This window comes from Platalea leucorodia (assembly GCF_965183815.1).
Source record: "Platalea leucorodia genome assembly, chromosome: 3".
Lineage (NCBI taxonomy): Eukaryota > Metazoa > Chordata > Aves > Pelecaniformes > Threskiornithidae > Platalea > Platalea leucorodia.
Genome location: NC_138825.1, coordinates 57,720,625 through 57,738,132, shown reverse-complemented (window position 1 = coordinate 57,738,132; position 17,508 = coordinate 57,720,625). Strand labels below are relative to the sequence as shown.

Sequence of the window (17,508 nt, the reverse complement as noted above, 5' to 3'; positions counted from 1 at the left end):
CGATGTGCGATCTGCTCCTGCACGCCACACACCTGTGGCACACGGGTCTCTGCAGCTGAGGAGGGGCTGCTGCCGCAGCCAGCAGGCAGGGACTGTGCTGCTCAGGAAGCCTGGCTCTAGAAAAACTCTGCTAGAAAGCATGCCTGTCTCTTGATGTATATATATGATATGCATGATACTAGCCATTATAATATGCATGCATGATGAATATTTCATCAGCATATTTGTAACTGTCTGAAGATACATGGCTGGTTTTGTTCATCTTTCAAAATAATTTGTTCTAGATGTTTTTAAGTAAATATATCCAATTACATTTGTCTTTTTTTCCTAATCAAACTGAAAATGCATGCAGTCTGTTGGTGGTGCTGTAGTAGAGAAAAGGTTTGTAAAAATATGAAGATACTTCCAGCCAATTAAAGGAGGACACTTGATTAAATAAAACCAAACTTTCTTGCAACATTTCCTTCAGATGCAGAATGATCTTGTCAGAGTCATTGTATTTTACAAAAACAGAAAATTGAATTCGACCTCTATAACGATACATTTACTGTAATGGCATACTACAAGTAGGCATATTATTCTCATTTCAATATTGTGTACTACTCTGTTGGCCCCTGTGGGTGAACAACATATGAATCTCCACAGTTTCATAACTGCCTTCATTTTACCAGAGCAAAACAAAGTCTGTTCAAATGCTCTGGTGCTCTGATTTAATGCAATAGAAAGTACTGCATATTATCAGCAGTTTGAGTATGTTTTAGGCTGATCTAGGTGCACTCCAAAAATTCTGTGCATCCTTACATACGTTTCGTCCTTCTTGTACAACAGTTCAAACATATTATTAAAAGCTAAGTGGCCTACATGTCTGTTCAGATTCATTGCTTGCTATTTCTTCCACTTCACTGTTTCAGTTGCAAAGCTGAAGGACATTCATGTCTAAATAGAGTATGCAATGATGAACCCAAGTGGTTGCTTTTAAAAGCTGCTTTCCTTTATATGTATGACAACGTAAAGAAGGGCTCTGCCATTCAGCCATTTTTATGCTTACCGAGCAGTATATTGTTACAAAAGCACTGGTGAGAAGACTGCATCGCTTTTTGCAGCCACACATCTTGCTGCTTTAGGATACCGGCAGTGTAGTTGGGTTGTCCCAGTCCCTGGATGAATTATTCAGGCTTTTGACATCAGAGGTTTCCGCTAGCGGATTGGCTGGTGCTCGGATAATAAAATCTTTCCACAGGAAAACAGTGGAGAAGGATGATGGCAGTGAGACCAGCAGAACTGCTACTCCCAATACAGCTGGATTTGTCTGGCTGTTGCATCTCTGCAAGAATATATAAAGATGTTTTTAAGGTGTAGCTTCATGCGAATTCTCTGATAAGAGCAAGTGGAGGGATTTGTGTAAGAGGCCTGCATTTCCAGTGAAGGAAAAAAATCAGATTGTTCTTGAAATATTACTTCTGTCTGTATTCTGAAGAAACGCTGCACACTACACAAGACAGGAGTAGCAGCAGCTGCAGCCGCAGCCGCCGCCGCCGCCGCAGCAGCAGCAGCAGCCGCCGCCGCCGCCGCAGCAGCAGCAGTGCTTATGGCTCGCTACAAAGGTGCTGGTGGCAGAAATGTTACATCGTTAAATCTGCTTCCTGGGTTCTTTCAGTACCGGCAGGGTAAGTGGTGCAAATAAGGAGCTGACAGTCCTTGCAAGTGGGGAGAGTGTAAGAAACTGTATGACACATGCGTCTTGTGGGTATAGATAAACAGTACCTCTGCGAAGAATATACATCAGTTCAATGAATTTCCAGGGAAATCTGTAAAAAGCATATTTATCATGGCATTTGTAAAATCAATGCACTGCTTGTATTATGTTCAGACAGAGGTTTTACAGTGGTAAAATCTGTTCCTTTTAAACCTATACAAAATAAGTGCTATAAAAAAGGTAACTTCATTATTAATAGTACGTTCTCTATTCTCATAAAGAATATATTGCTCTCATATATTCCCTTGAAACAGGTTATTTTGAAAGGCTATTTCTGGTATTTGTCGATATGACTGGAACTGAGTATGTCTTTTGCTGGTAAATGTTTAGAAGCCAGGAGCTGGTTCTCTGATTTCCAGTCGTTGTCAGAAGGCTGCTGCTTAAATCGTCAGGATGGCCTGGCACTGCAGATTAGGGAATCATTTTCACTCATTTCTTTGATCAGAAATTTGACTTCTAAGGCCCAGCTCTTTTCTTTTGGCATGTTGTTGTTGTATTGGGGTTGCTGGGGGATTGTAAGTTACAGAGGTGTGAATGAGGCCAGAGCTGGACTGATTCTGTGCGTGCTCGGTCTCTGTCCCCACACCTACTCACACACAACGCAATTCAAGTGTGCAAGTACTTCCACTGAAATCAATTGGGCTACCTGTATACATAATTGCTTGTCAGAGCAGAGCTGACATATACTGTATGTCACAAGGGAAACATTTTATTCATGGTTAGAAACCATACAGTGAGAAGTCTATTTTCCAGAATGTAGAAACAATTGTCACGTATAAAGACACCCCTTGCCAAAAATAGTCAGTACTGAATGAAGCACGATGCAGTATTTTGAGTGATATTTTTCAGAACTTGCCTGTCAGTGCAACAAGTAGATTCTGAGAATGTAATGAATGTTTTTAAGATGATGTAAGACAGCCTACCCAATGAAACCAAAGAAAAAGAAGATGAAGAATGCAAAATTATTTTCTTAGACATGAAGTGTGCTAATCTAGCAGTAGATTAGCTGGAGAGATATGTATCTTTTTTCCCCCTGATATTTCTTATATGTGAGATATTGTTTATATGTAAAGAAAATATAAAATATCCGAGTCATAATGCACAAACACTTTTTGGGAGCTCGTATGTGGTCAGGGAGCCATCCTTGTCCTGCTTAGGATAACATTTTGGCTGATGAATTTTGTGCTGCGATTTGTATCTTTATGTACCCTCATTGTGGAGAGCATTATGTGAGTGTAAATCAGGGAGCTTATTAGTAGCACATCAAACTTACTAGTTATCTGTTCCAGAGCTTTAAAGGGGATTAAATAATATTCCCTTTTAATTTTACAGATGTGAAAGAGATCAAATTGCTATTCAGTGCTGCACAAGTCAGTAGCAAAGGCAGTATCTAAAATTAGATTTTCCATCTGTAGGTTTTGGGACATGCATGTGTTCTTATAAAAAGTGAATATTTAACAGCAATTTTATTTATTTGGATTTTCTGTAGGGGAATGAAGGTGCTCATTCAGAACTAATGATGGCAATAATATGTTTGGTTTTCAGTGAAATAGGTATTTCCTTTTATTTTTGAAAGAAAAGTCCCCAACGTAAATACTTGAATGCCACTGGTGTGAAATTATTCTATGTGTCAAACCCAATTCCGCACAAGCAAGGGACAGGACTTCATGGGTTGGTTATGGCACTGTGATTCTCTTCCCTCTGCAGCCATGACCCTGGCTGCTGAAGCTGGAGGAGCTCATTCAGGAGCTATTTTTGTCTATGCAGCTGGCAACAGTCCCTGAGGGACTATCTGAGAATCACTGAAATTCACTATAAATCAGACAAGTGCTTCAAGACAGGACTAAGGGAGGTAGTAAGTAGCAGTATAGAAACGGCCTGAACTAGCTAATGGCTCCTCCCTGTCTGGATCTCCCAGAGGATAAATAAGCTTGATAATGCAATTTCAAATCTTTAATTCAATATTATAAACATTTTCAAATGTACATGCTACGAGTATTTTTTTCTAAGTCTCTAGTTAATTTCCTAAATAAAAGCAACTTGGCTGTCAGAGACATGGATTCTAGTTAAAAAGTACAGAGAAGTTCTAGGTGCTCAGACCTTGGGTAAATATAATATGGACTTAGATGTCAAATTTATCTCGGTATTCAGATTTGAAATGGTGTCTTACAGTTCATTCACTTGTTGAGACTTGAACTTTGCTGGGAAACTCTACAAATAGTCAAGTGTCAGAGCATTATTGTAACTATATGAAGTATGTGTTCCGGGTAGTTACAGGCAAAATTAACTGTCTCAAGAAAACATAGTGGCATTTCTGGCAAATGCAGAATGCATTTGTTGTCAATAGAAAATATTATTCTTCCATCGTGTAAATCCAAAAGGATTCAGCAATGTCTAATCAAACGGATTTCCTTTTTTTCTCAGATGAGCAAGAGTCAGTGCAGAAAAGGACTTTCACAAAATGGATCAATACTCACCTGGCTAAGGTAATATATGGCTTTGAAATTTTATTTTTTTTTTCCATCAAATCCTTTTATCTGTACCTGTACAGACCCTGGAGTATAGAATATATAAGATTTGGCTGAGCAGAATGGCATAAACTTAAAAAGGGATCCCCACTGCCTGTACACCATAGAGGTTGAATCCGTTTCACCATGATAGCGGTCAGCTGCAGCGTTGTGAGTGGCATCTACAGGCAACATCCCAGCTCCTTTGGCCAAAACTGAAAGACAGCACAATAATTGCTATTTCAGCCAGAGAAAATATTTGAAACTACTTTCTATGAAACAGAAATATTAGCCTTATTACATACAGTGTATTTGAATAAAACTTCGAGTCAGTTGTGTAGTTTGATAGAGGCATCCTGAACTGGTTACAAACATAAATAGTGCTTTGTGAATCCAGTGCCGAATGAATTATCTGATGCATCTTGGGGTTTATCATGAAAGTATTGTTGCTTCTTTAGGGACATGGTTTAGGGGTGGACCAGGTAGTTATGTTAACAGTTGGATTCGATGATCTCAGAGGTCCTTTCCAACCTTAATGATGCTATGATTCCATGATTCTTCTTACCACAACCTAAACCTCCTTTTTTTGGTTTTAGCAGACTAAAGAGAGTAATTTTCACACAATTTTAAAAGTATTAAGTTACCACTGGTACCAACTTTATCTGACAGCATAAGCAGTGAGATTTAATTTGGCCTTTCCCAGAGTTTTCACACAGCACAGCTCTAACCAAAGTTATCAATTAGTCCAGTGAATTAAAACATTTAAACACAGAGGTGGTCTTTGAAATGCATATTTTTAAATCATGAAGATTAATGAACTTGAAAATTGGGCAAGGAATAGCTGCAAGAGCACTGGTTTACCTTCTGTGTAAGGAATTGGCTAATAGTGCCCTCAAAAATGAACAGAGCAAAGCAGGAAGCCCATATAATGCTACATCATGTGATTTGGTCTAATGAGACTGTATGGTAGAGCAACAGCCTTTATTTGCATTACTGAGGAATGTAATTGAGGAGTTTACTGTGAAATGAACTGCACTGACATTGTAAAATTCAACTGCAAGAACAAGGCTTTCTTCAGGACTTCTTGACAGTGGATCCTCACTGGGAATGAGGTCTATCCCCCCATTCTCTTTGGAATGTTTGGAAAAGGTCCTCATGCATCAGAGAACTTAAGCACTCTATATATGTTCCATTTACTTCAACCGAGATGGAAAGAAGTTCAGTATTTGCTTAAGTGTTAGCAAAGCAGGTGATGAACGTGTTTCAGAGGAGAAAAAGAACTCTTATTTCATGTTTTTCTATTTCCTAATTGTATTGCATCATTAGTAATTAATCGATAATATCTGATAATAATTGACTATTAGATATATGTATATATTGTTAGGTATGTATATATCTCTGTGTGTGTAATGATAATTTGCTAGTAGTAGCTGACTAATCCTTGGGAAGAGACAAAGTCGTGGTAGTAGCTCAGTTAAGATATTTTGCTCTGGATTGAGAGTTGTGAACTCTGCCTTTACTATATTAGTCCCTTTGGGCTGTGAGGGCTCAGGTGGACCTTTTGACTTGTGTGATCTAGGTGTGTATTTCTTTAATAGGTCTGATATTGTAAAGGCCGATCAAATACTCACATGCAAACCAAGCAGTTAACCAGCCACAGCCCTCACTTTCAGCTACCTGAGCTACTCTGTAGTAACTGCTCTGTGTTGATTCACCCTTTAAGAGGAAAGTTGTTTCTATGATACTTTTACTGATGGCTGTCAGCAAGTTTGCCTCATTGCCTAAGTCAGATGTATAGATCAGCTGGCTTTGCTTCCCATTTATGCTGTTGTGCTGCCACAGGAGAAGCGCTGTTTCTTATAGATTATAGAGATTAGACTTAACAGAGATTAGACTTAACAGAAGAGAAGTGACCCATGCCATTCAAATTTTTAAGTTTTTAAAGCTTAAGCTTTTAAATCTTTGTTAGTCCTGTTTTTGGAAAGTGTGGAAATAGGTTTTTTGAGTTCATCACAGCTGTAGGAAATACCGATGGGTCTGTGAAATGCGCAGGACTCCCCTTGCACTTGTGTTCCAAGTTGTAACCCAGAAATTTGATATTAGGTTACTTGATTGTTGTAAAAGATTGTTGTGGGTTTTGTTATGTCAAAAGAAATTGGAAAGCTGTAACATTTCCATTGTCTGGAGGCCTTTGAAATTGGATAAGGAAAAATCCTGGAAGGAGACCCACTTTTAGGTAGCATTGTCTGCATTCTGCTCTCGTCTTTGAACCCACGGAAATGTGGAGCACCTGCCAAAATGGTACCTAGCGAGGAACACCATGAAGTGCTGGCCTCACACTGATAGCAGAGAAACAACAATACACACGTCTGCGTTTGGGCCTGTGGCTGTTGAAGCCAGTGAAGTTACACTGGAGTTAAGTAATATGAAAAGAGGTGTAGGACCAGACTGGGTGCAGGTGCCCAGGTGCTGGCAGCGGGGGGCTGCAGGACAGCCTCTGTGAGGAGAGGCCGGGGCTGCCCCGTGCCGGACACAGACGGTTTCAGCTGGCTCCAGTGGACCCACTGCAGGACACAGCTGAGCCCCTCAGCCAAGCTGGTGGCGCCTCTGGGAAAGCATATTTAAGAAGGGGCAAAATGCCAGACAGGCAGTGAGAAATGAGGGAAAAACTGTGAGAAACAGCCCTGCAGACACCACGGTGAGAGCGGAGGGAGGGGAGGAGGTGCTCCGGGTGCCCGAGCAGAGACTCCCCTGAGGCCCCTGGAGCGCCCGTGCTGGAGCGGGCTCCTGACAGGAACTGCGGCCTCCGGAGAGGAGCTGATGCAGGAGCAGGGGAAAAGTGTGAGGAGGAAGGAGCAGCAGAGAGAAGCTGTTATGGACTGACCACAACCCCCATTCCCCATCCTCCTGCGCCTCTGGGGGACAGAGGAGCTGGGAGTGAAGGAGTGAAGTTGAGACTGGGGAAAAAAGGGGTAGGTGGGGAGAAGGTGTTTTCATTTTTGTCTGTTTTTCACCATCCAAATCTATTTTAATTGGAAGTAAATTAATTTTCCCCAAATAGAGTCTGTGATGGTAACTGGTAAGTGATCTCCCTGTCTTTATCTTGACCTACAAGCTTCTTCATCTTGTTTTCTATCCCTATCCTGTTGAGGAGGGGGAGTATGAGGGCCGCTTAACCCACCACATGGACATACATGTTCCCTGCATAATTATAGGTGAACTTACGGAGTTCCTTTTATCAAACGCATAGCCTTTTTCTGTTCCCTTACTTTGTGTGTATGTGTGTACGCCAGTTACCAGATTGCAGTTTACAATGTAATCCAAAATGCAATCCAGAGTTACTGTGCTGAATTTGACTCAATATATACAGGCTTCAAAATTAACAGTAACTTCACTTCAAATTGGCTCTCTATTTCTTGGCTACCCTTGTAAAACTTTGGGTTTCTTTCCTTGCATTTTTAGAGGAAAGTTTAAGAGTTGCCATTTTCCTAATCTAGTAAAATTAGTATGGAAAAAGTAATAGGAGGAAATAAGAAATAAATAAGACATAAGAAAAAAACCCTAAAAACTCTAACTAAAGTATCTGTAACACTAACACCATGGCTATCTGGAGAAATGTTCCATCATGAATGACTCTAAATGTTTTTGAAAAAAGTGCTGGTGAGTAATTCATGAAGCCTCAAAACCAGGAGAAATTAATGTTTTCTAATCAGAGATTGATGGGGTTTCACTGTAGCAATTTGAAAGATGGATTTACTGATGGCAAAGGAAAGGAAACTACTAAGGTACTAAGGTAGAGTTTTCATCCTTAGACTGTGTTGGTTGAGTAAAGCAAAAGAGGATTAAAAAAAGAGCAGTTTCTGACATCGTGAAGGGTAGTGATTTGAAAGAAATGGAAATGCAGAACTGATTTGATTGTGTTAGGTAGAACTGAGAAAAATTAATAATTTGAGAATATAAAGCAGGATGTGATAGTTTGTCAGGGTTTGCTATGAGTGAAAGATTCTTCACTGCTAATCTTCAAAATCTTAGTGTATGCTTTTCTTTTAAAAAGTCATGCTCTAATTGAAACAGAAACTAATTCAATATCTAAGTTAAGTCCATGGAGTAAATTTAAAAAAAAAAATTTGGCTTTTTAACTATAAAGTTAAGAATGGGTTTGAGAATATGGATACAAATAAATAAGGGTGAACAAAACAGGTAAATGAAATGAAAGTACCAGTGAATTGAACTTTATGAAAGGGAGTCGGAGGGAGGTACAATTTTTTTATTCTCTCTTGCTCTTACAATAGAATGCTACCATTTTAAAATTGTGTTTCCTAATTCAAAGGTAAATTCTTCCACAAGCAAAAGACAGTAGAGGACTTGGCATCAGCTAATTATGTGACACCTCAAAGAAGAGTTGAGGTAAAACAGTCCTAGCGCAAGCTGTGCCGTCACCCACAGGGGACAAACAAAGAGGAAAAAGCTGCAAGTATGATAACTAACAGGTAGTATAGTGCAGCTTCATTTTGGGTCAGCTGTAGCACTAGGCTGCATCTGTCCTTCTGCTGTCTGTCTCCCTAACCCCAGCTGAATCCATTCCATGATTCTGACTCAGGAATCTGATGAGACTCAGCAACTGGAAACTGTCTCTTTTCTCTGCCACCCACTTGCAGAAATTGGGGCCCAAGCTACCAAATGAATGTGATCTATCTTCTGGCCATCCAGTTTAATTTTTGTGCATCTGTGCAGTTCTACTAATGATAAATGAGATATGCATGGTTAACAGGACAGGAAGTTTTCTAATTGCATGTTATTTATTCATATTTCTCTAAGGTTCTAGAACTGAACCTCCCTCCTCTCTCAGCCTTCAAAGACAGAAATAATTTGAGTATGCTTCTGAGTATCTTTTGAGGCATCTTTTCAAAGTCTAAGCTTAAAATACAGAACAACGTTACACCAAATATGTCAAAAAGGAGACATTAGACCCATTCAGAACAGCAATTACTTAAATGTTTTTCATTTCATTGCCTATGCCAATTTTTTAGATAGTGTATTAGATGAGTAAACATGCCTCTTTGTAAAACAACAGAGGCATATGCCTTTTATTGCCTTTGTCATCTTTGGTGAAAGTGTTGGGGAACAGTAGTTTCAAAGCTTTGAAACACAAACTGTTAATTGGTTTAACCCAATCAAATAACATCTTTGTTTCCAGGTGTAGGGATAACTTCAGTATTTGTACTCACCAAAGTATTGCTGTAAACTCACCAAATAGAGTGAACAACAAATACATACTGGAAGAAATTATTATTCATTTTTATTTCCATTAAAAGGCTGCACACAGCAACAAACAAAAGCAGAAGATGGATATCAAATAAAAATTAAAGTAAGAATGAGTGAACATTTTTAAATTATACTTACACAGTGTTTTCATAATGCTGAATTAAACTTGGACATTAAACCTTACATTAAGGCTTTTGAATTGCAAAACATATGTTTTATAGCAAAGAAAGGAATAAAAAGAAATGTGTATATCAATATCTACAGATCTCACGCAAAATGCTCTCAGCGATGGTAGTTTGTTCTTAGAATGTAACTTGGTCTTCATACACGAACCTCATCAATTTTCATTAATGCACTAAATAATTCTGTGTCTTTTTGTCTTTTTAAAATGGGAAAACAGAAGCTCCCGGTATCTTAGTCACTGACACAGAAAAAATTTAAGCTAATCTCCATCTTGACTGCATGATGAGGAAAATATAACTGGCAGTTTTCTGCTCCAACAGTCACTGTATGTTTTCCCTAGTATTGCACGTAACCTCTAATGTTAAACAGTGAACACTAAATTAATTTGTGTGGTGAAACTAATCATGCAAAATTTAGGGCTGAGTCCCTCAGACTTTAGTCATAAAAATAGTCATTAACAGCAAGGAACATGAACACCTATGTGCTTAAGGATTTAGGAATTAAATTGGGGTGGAGGGGTGGGCCAGCTATTATAGAGTAACTCTGAAATTTCACATTCTCCTTCCTGTTCTCACATGTGTTTCCCTGCAGAGACAAATTCAGTAGTTACACAGATTTGTTCCTGTTTGTGCACGTGTTTTTTTTCAGCAGTTTTTGAAACATTATTTAAAAATTAGTGTGGCAAAGATAGTTTTCAATGTTTGCATTGGTATTCATTATGATGCAGATACTGTTGTTTGTATGGTATGATTTATTCATTAGAGGCGTTAAGTACAGGGTGTGAGGAAAAGACTCCTGTAGCAAAGATGCAAATGAGAAATGAAATGCAAGAAAAAATGTTGGAATAGAAGAGTTAAGCTTAGCAAATATATGTTGGTTCCATATCTGAGGTTTAGATTTTAGAAAACTTATTTTACTCTGTCAGAAGAGGAATGTCTAGAGATTGCAGGTCTATTATAAATCCTTTTTTTTGAGGCTTGTCAGTCAAATACTTTTCATATGTACTGATGCTCAGTTCTTTAAATCATTCAGAATATTTCCTGAACACTACAGCAAATCAGGTAAGTTTTTAAGAGCAACAAGTTTAAGCAAAGCATTTCTTCATCAGTTCCCATTTGTGATCAAGTCTAAATACAGTTATTTAAATAAATATTTAATATGGGAAAAATCTGCTTCATTAACCTTTAAGATTCATTCCCAATTAATTCATATTCCTCCTACAGAGCACATGAATTTACTTGTACTGAGTGTGCCTCCCTCTTTGTGACATGACTGTTCAAAATGTCATTGTCACTATAAACTACACTACAGTGATTGCATATACTGCAATAAATGAGTGTTTAGTAGAGTACATGCAATGCAGTATGTAGCATATTATTAGTATTATTTTGCTACTTTGCTTTCTTGAAGAAGCTTACAAAAAAACAAAATCAAATACTAAGGCATCTGAAATCTTAGTGTAGACATGACAAATTGTGGATTTGGTGTCTGATGGTTCATCGAAGTATATCCTGAGTTCCCCCAAAGAATTTTGTTGAAGAAGTTTATAAATAACAGCTTTTCTTTAATATTATAGGATTTTGAGAGTTTACTTCATATCCTTTTAAAAAGTTCTTTTTTCCTGATTTAAAAATTACGTCATTAAATTCTTTGCACAGGCTTTCCAATATTCAAAATACAGTGTATTAGGATCATTGCAGTTGATTGCATTGCTGGAGCCATACATTTACGTGCAAAAAGCCAATTTCTGGAGTACATTCAACATTTTCAAGATTACAAAATTTTAAGTTAGTTTTCTTTCCCTGCTTTTTCTGATTTACGGTTAGTATTTCGGCAGTGCATTAAGGCAACTGAGTGAATAGGTGTTAAGTCCTGTTGAGTCTCTAGAATAAAAAGTATTCAATAGATTTAATCTGAATACAGCTTTACAAAAAAAACCTTTCTTCTCTGGAGGCTAATAAGTAAGCAGTGTGCAGCTTCACTTTCTCCTTTCATTTTATTTGACATTATATATGCAGCCAAGGAGTAGGTATTTATCCATTCCAGCAGAGGATGTTGTGTTAATCTCAGTAGAGGATCTTCCTGGAAAAACAGTCAAGTAGCTTGAGCCATCCTGTGCGATGATCCATATACAATAAATAAGGGTGTATGAACTTATCAGTATCAGCTAGCGTATGTATATCTTCCTGAACTGTATCAGCATGGAGAATAAGATTGGTATCTATGGAATCCTTATCTAAAAGAGGAATCTATTCTTCTATATATGCCACTAAAAATATAACTCACTCCATACTTCTGAGAGAGACTGGAGTCATAATAATAGGGTAAATTCTATGCTATGAGCCCAGAGTAGTAAAAAAAAAAGTGATTTATGAAACACAATGAGGGTCTTACTTCCTTGTAATTAGCTGTTAACATCTTCAGGGTAGTGAAAAAACATTATATTATAAAGCGTAATACGCAAAACGTTTTTGGCAGTCTGTATAATTAACTAATTTTCCATATTAGAGGAGTCTCATACAGGAGATCTTGTGACACAGCTGTTGTACCTGCCTTCTGTTCGTGTTTTATTGGTGTTAAGGTACATGGTGTGTGCTGCTAAACACTAGCAGTGTTTGTAATTATGCAACCTTCCAGCAACAAGAAGTGCATTTCAGCCTGCTGATTTATGGACAATTTTTGTGATTCTCACACTTCAGAGCAGTAGGTCTTATTAACTTTGGTGTAAGTCATTTGATGGTTTCTTTGTTGCTTCTCATGTTATTCAATGCTTTCTCATACTTCCCCTAGTTTTCCCCAAACCAATATTCGCTTCATGTCAAAAGGAAAGTATTGTAGGTGTTAATTTACTTACCTCAGGGATACTTCTACTGCCTTACCTTAGTACCATGCCTCAGTTAGGGTGCAAAGCTAGGTTTTGTAACTGCTGTCAGCGAGGAGCGACCAGTGAAGGATGGTTCAGAGCAAGAGCTTGACATGGGTGATCAGAGGTTGTACCTACAGTGTGAAGCTATGCACTGTGGAAACCAGAGGTGCTTCCCAGATTTGGTTTGCATATGAATGCCAGATGACTTTTGACTTCATGTTGGGATGAGGCAAATTCTGGCCTGTACCCCTGTTTGAGAGTAAGGATACCAAACTGCTCGAGCTGGAAGGGAGCTGTGTTGTGCTCAAACAGGTTGTCTGACAGGCACGATATGGATGCCAGGGCTGTGGGGCACTATAAATCTTACCTTCCCTTCAATTTAAATGTATCCTAAATCTCCCTCTATAAGAACCTGTCTCTCTTCATTACTGTAGAGTGAGCTTCAAGAGACAAACCTCACTCCTGGGGCATTTAGATAGGTGGTGAGATTTTTTAGGCTTTCACCTCCTGTTGGGATTAGGATGTCAGCTGCTATAATCCTCTTGCCTTTATTGCTGAATTATTTTAGCACAAAATTCTTCAGTATTATATTATGTGGTAATACTGATAAAATCAAAGCTGCTCCAAACTTCAAACAGGAAATGATAACATAGAAGGTGAGGAAAATTAATTGCATTTATGTCAACTGCCTGTGATGCAAGACTGGGACAAATTAATCTCCAGTGACCTGTTTGCTCCGTTGATTTCTTTGGTGTTACATTAAGGGAGAACATGATCCATTATCTATTGCATTACTAGGAAATAAAAAAAGAGCTATGATTAAATATACCCTCATAATGAGTTGTAATATTGCTTTATTTTATATACATGAGAAAATAGACTCTTTTATTATTGCGGCTATTAGAGCACATCAAATCTCAGATGAAGTCTGCTTTCAGCAGAGTTCTTTTTCCACTTTATGCCAAAATTACATCTCATTGAAATATTAGTTCATCCAAGCTGAACAATGAAGACAGGGTGTTTTGATGTTGGGAACTAGAAACCTTTGCTTTATCCTGATTTGTTGTAGCAGTTCTACCTCTTCAAGAGCAGTGTTTCATTTGTTAGATTCATCTTTTCAAATCTATGTTTCTACAGAACAGAAGTAGTAGATCAAGATGTACATTCATCTTTTTTCAGAAGTAGCCCAAAAGCAAATTATTAAACCTAAACTAATTTCAAGAATTTTGCAGTCTGATTGTTGTTTTACTGAATGAGCAGGTATAAATAGTAGTATTATATGAATGCTGACAAGCTCATGGAAGCTATAGGGTGTTTATTTCATTTATTTCAGCTGGACCAAGTTTAAACCTTTTTTTTGTAAGAGATACTTTGTGATCATTAAAGTACTGACCAGCTGAGAGTCATAGTTCCACAAACTGGGATGTATTTAAGAAGACAGAATTTAATGATGTGACCTTGTTGTTCAAAATTCCTAAAACATCATCTGTTTACAGATTTTTCAATATTATCATTGTTGTGTTTGCAAATGTAAAGACATATGTTAAGCAATTTGTCTTAAATAGAAGCTGACACAGTGTTAACAGCACTGGAAGTCTGCAAGGCCTGGAGGAAAGGAGAGAAAATAGAGCAACTTAGTGTAACAACTGTCAGCTGTGAGAAAGAAGCAGTGTTGCTCAACCAGCCACACTGCTTTAGGAGGGACCTGTCCTTCAAACAGCTCCTTCTATTTCTCAGACTGAGAGTGTGAAATTTCTGTGACATACTTAACACTAGGCAAAATACGATGATCGATTGAAATGTGACTGTAACAGTACATCTGTAAGTTGTGCGTATTTTATAGACTCATAGGCAGTTGTTGGTGTGTTTCTTTGCTTGTTTTAGGGAGCAGAAGGTTTTTGCATTGTATCATTAGTGGCAGAAAGCATGTAGTGTTACAGTCCTGTGCCAGAAGTGTTAAATAGTTTAACAATATGCTGGCAAAGCAATGGTTAAATGATACATTGATATTAAACATTATAAAACATAACGAAGGAGACCAGCCGCTCTTTGTGCTTCTGTTTGGAAGGAAGGGAGGTAGGATGTAATGCTCGCAAGCCTTTATAACATCTGAAGTCTTCTCCCTTTTCAGCGCAATCCTCCCTTGCTGGTGAATGATCTGTTTGAAGATATCAAAGATGGGGTAATGCTAATTGCCCTTTTGGAGGTTCTTTCAGGGCAGAAGCTGGTAAGAACGAACTTCCTTCCTTCTGAATGTACAGGATAGTTGCATAACTTCTCTAGGGTATAATTTTCTAATATGTTTCTATATTTGAATACCATAAAAAACCTGACTGCAACATAGCAGAATAAGTTTATTCACAGAGTAGGCTATTTGGTTACAAAACCAAAAGAAAAGATGATTACGGACTGACATTCTTGATTTTATGCTTTTTCTATTAATTTTGTCTTACTAGTTTATAAAAATTATGTATTTGTATTAATCTTTGCAGTTCATCTGGGTGTTACTACTATGACAGAAACAAGGTCTAAACTGCAAGCTACTTCCATACATCTTGAAGAAATGATGACAATCTTCTCTTGTTAAATTTACAGCTTTCTTTCTGAAAAAAAAAAAAATTGTGAGCCCCTCAGATTTCATGGGGCCTTAAATCCATTTACCTAGACAGCTGCTCTGCTACTGTAAAGAACCTTAACTGATGCCAAATGGCTTTTTCACAACCAAGTTGTGTACAGAGGCTAGGGTGTATACATGGCAAATAGACTGTCTCTTGGGTGCTAGGCTAGTTTTGTGTGTGTGATGTGGGAGAAAAATGAAAGGGTTTTAGGCCAAGGGCTCTCACTTTTTCCAAACCATCTCGCAGATCAGGTGGCAGCATCTGAAAGAGCAGGGCAACAGTCCGTCATTCAGCTTGCTGTAGGGTTCAGACGTTACCCGTTCCCTCACGTGCAGGCAATTTGCAAGTGCCACACCTTTGCCCCTTTTTCATATTCCACCTCTGTTTTGATCACAGGTGATACCCAAAATTAGGTAGTAATTCAGACTGCAAGAGTGATTTTACTGTAAGATGGGAAAAAAGCTGTACTTTCAAGTGTGTTTCTGCTCTGTTGAAATATACCTATTTCTGTTTCTGTTCGTCTAAGACAGAAAGTCTCCCTCTTGTGGCAAAACAGAAGTAGTAAAATAGGAAAAGAATTTTAATGATGGCACCTGTTACAATGAACTTCATTGGATTGTATCCTGCTACATTAATTAGTGAAAGACAAGAGATATCACAGAACCAGAATAATGTCTGGTTGATTTAAAGGTCATGTATAGCAGAATATGATATTCTGTAGTAACTGCAAGAGGAGTTTCAGACTCTATAGCAGGCCTTTGTTAAATCCATTTGTAAATTTATGAACATGAATTTAAATTATAGTAGTGGTGTATTTGCATTACAATATAAGATTCAGTGGGGATTTTAATTCCACTGTAGAGTATTAGAAGCCTAGGATGTGTTCTTTATTTAATTCAAAGAATTCTGTCTTTTTTTACCCTACATGTCTGAAGTTCAGCAAAATTCATTGTCCAGTCAGGGTTTGTGATACCTGGTTTTTTTATCACTAATGAGGTATTAGAGAGAATGGATAAAAATCCTCTAGGTAAAATGTCTTCACTGCGGACTGATTTTTTAAAAATAACAACCGCCTTGATTTCTCCTTTGCAAGCAAAAATATTTTACTGAGAGAATGTTGCCTTCTTTCAAATATGTGTGTATATGTGTGTGTGTGTGTGTGTGTGTGTGTATAAAAAGAGAAGTCGTTTATTTTCCATAAAAACAGTTCTCTGATTTGACGAAGTTTATGGGCTGAAGCTGACAGCTTACATCCTGAGGTTATTAAGACATCTTTTAACTTTTCTATAATAGAACTATCACAGTTACGTCCCTTATGTCTGTTGGTCCTCCCTGTTAGTATATGCAAAAATAGAATTTGACTGTTCCAAAGAATATTTTAATATGTAAATCAGACTAAGTTATGTACATAGGCATTTATAATAATCTGGAACTTCATTTTTTGCAGCAAATTGGTGTAAATCTAATTGGAGTTTACACTGTTCTTTCTCTTTAAGCCTTGTGAGCAGGGACGTCAGCTGAAGCGAATTCACTGGGTTGCCAACATTGGCACAGCTCTTAAGTTTCTAGAAGGAAGACGGGTAGGTTTGGTAACACTTAGTCCTAGTTTTTCCTTACTTTTTTCTTTCTTTCCTTTAATGTATGATTTGTATCCACATACCTGTTCTTATTGTCCAAAATTGGTGCTATGTATGCAGTCTTCAGTTTCTACACAGTGCCTAAAAGTTGCTGTAAAGTAAAACTGTCAAGTTCCAACACTAATATGTAGCAATGTATAGGGTAAAACTTTTTTTTTTTTTTAGTTAGAATCACCTTGGATGTTCTCTTTTTTTTTTTTTATGTGCTCTTCAGGTCCTAATGTTCCCTACTTTCCTGTTGCTGTTCTCAGCAAAGAACAATGATCTTCAGTTCAGTATAGGCGTTCATTTATAATTAGAAGAATAGATTTATGGACTTCACTAGGTTCTACATGAAAAAGTCTACTCCCTAAAAGTATAGACATGAAAATTTAGAACAGTGTGACCTCTTATTAGCTTGGCAGGACTTCAGACTAATTCCTGGTTTGATTCTGGTGAAGTCAGTGCTGTGGCCATTTTAGAAATGAAATAAAATATTTTCTAAATTTAACAAAAGACAGAAAACCTGAAAGCTCAGTGTGATCTAGGTATGAATATCAAATAAAAACATTCTTCTACCTTTTTTCCCTCACTTTTCTCTCTATATTGCAATGACTTGTATCTGTTTTTTTTAATTAGATTACAGATATTTTGTTCTTCTAATTTCTGCATTTTAGTTCATTTTTTCTCAATGCAG

At 37.7% G+C, this 17,508-nt stretch overlaps 1 protein-coding gene across 2 annotated transcripts in view; it reads left to right on the top strand.

Annotated features, from left to right (window-relative positions):
• Window positions 1–17,508, top strand: part of SYNE1 (spectrin repeat containing nuclear envelope protein 1) — a 310,346-nt gene that overhangs the window by 45,275 nt on the left and 247,563 nt on the right. For both annotated transcript variants that reach the window (XM_082306888.1, XM_082306887.1), the window contains exons 2-4: window positions 4,181–4,242; window positions 14,709–14,804; window positions 16,692–16,775. In XM_082306888.1, coding sequence (XP_082163014.1) covers window positions 4,181–4,242; window positions 14,709–14,804; window positions 16,692–16,775 — 242 coding nt within the window. The remainder of the gene's footprint in view (window positions 1–4,180; window positions 4,243–14,708; window positions 14,805–16,691; window positions 16,776–17,508) is intronic.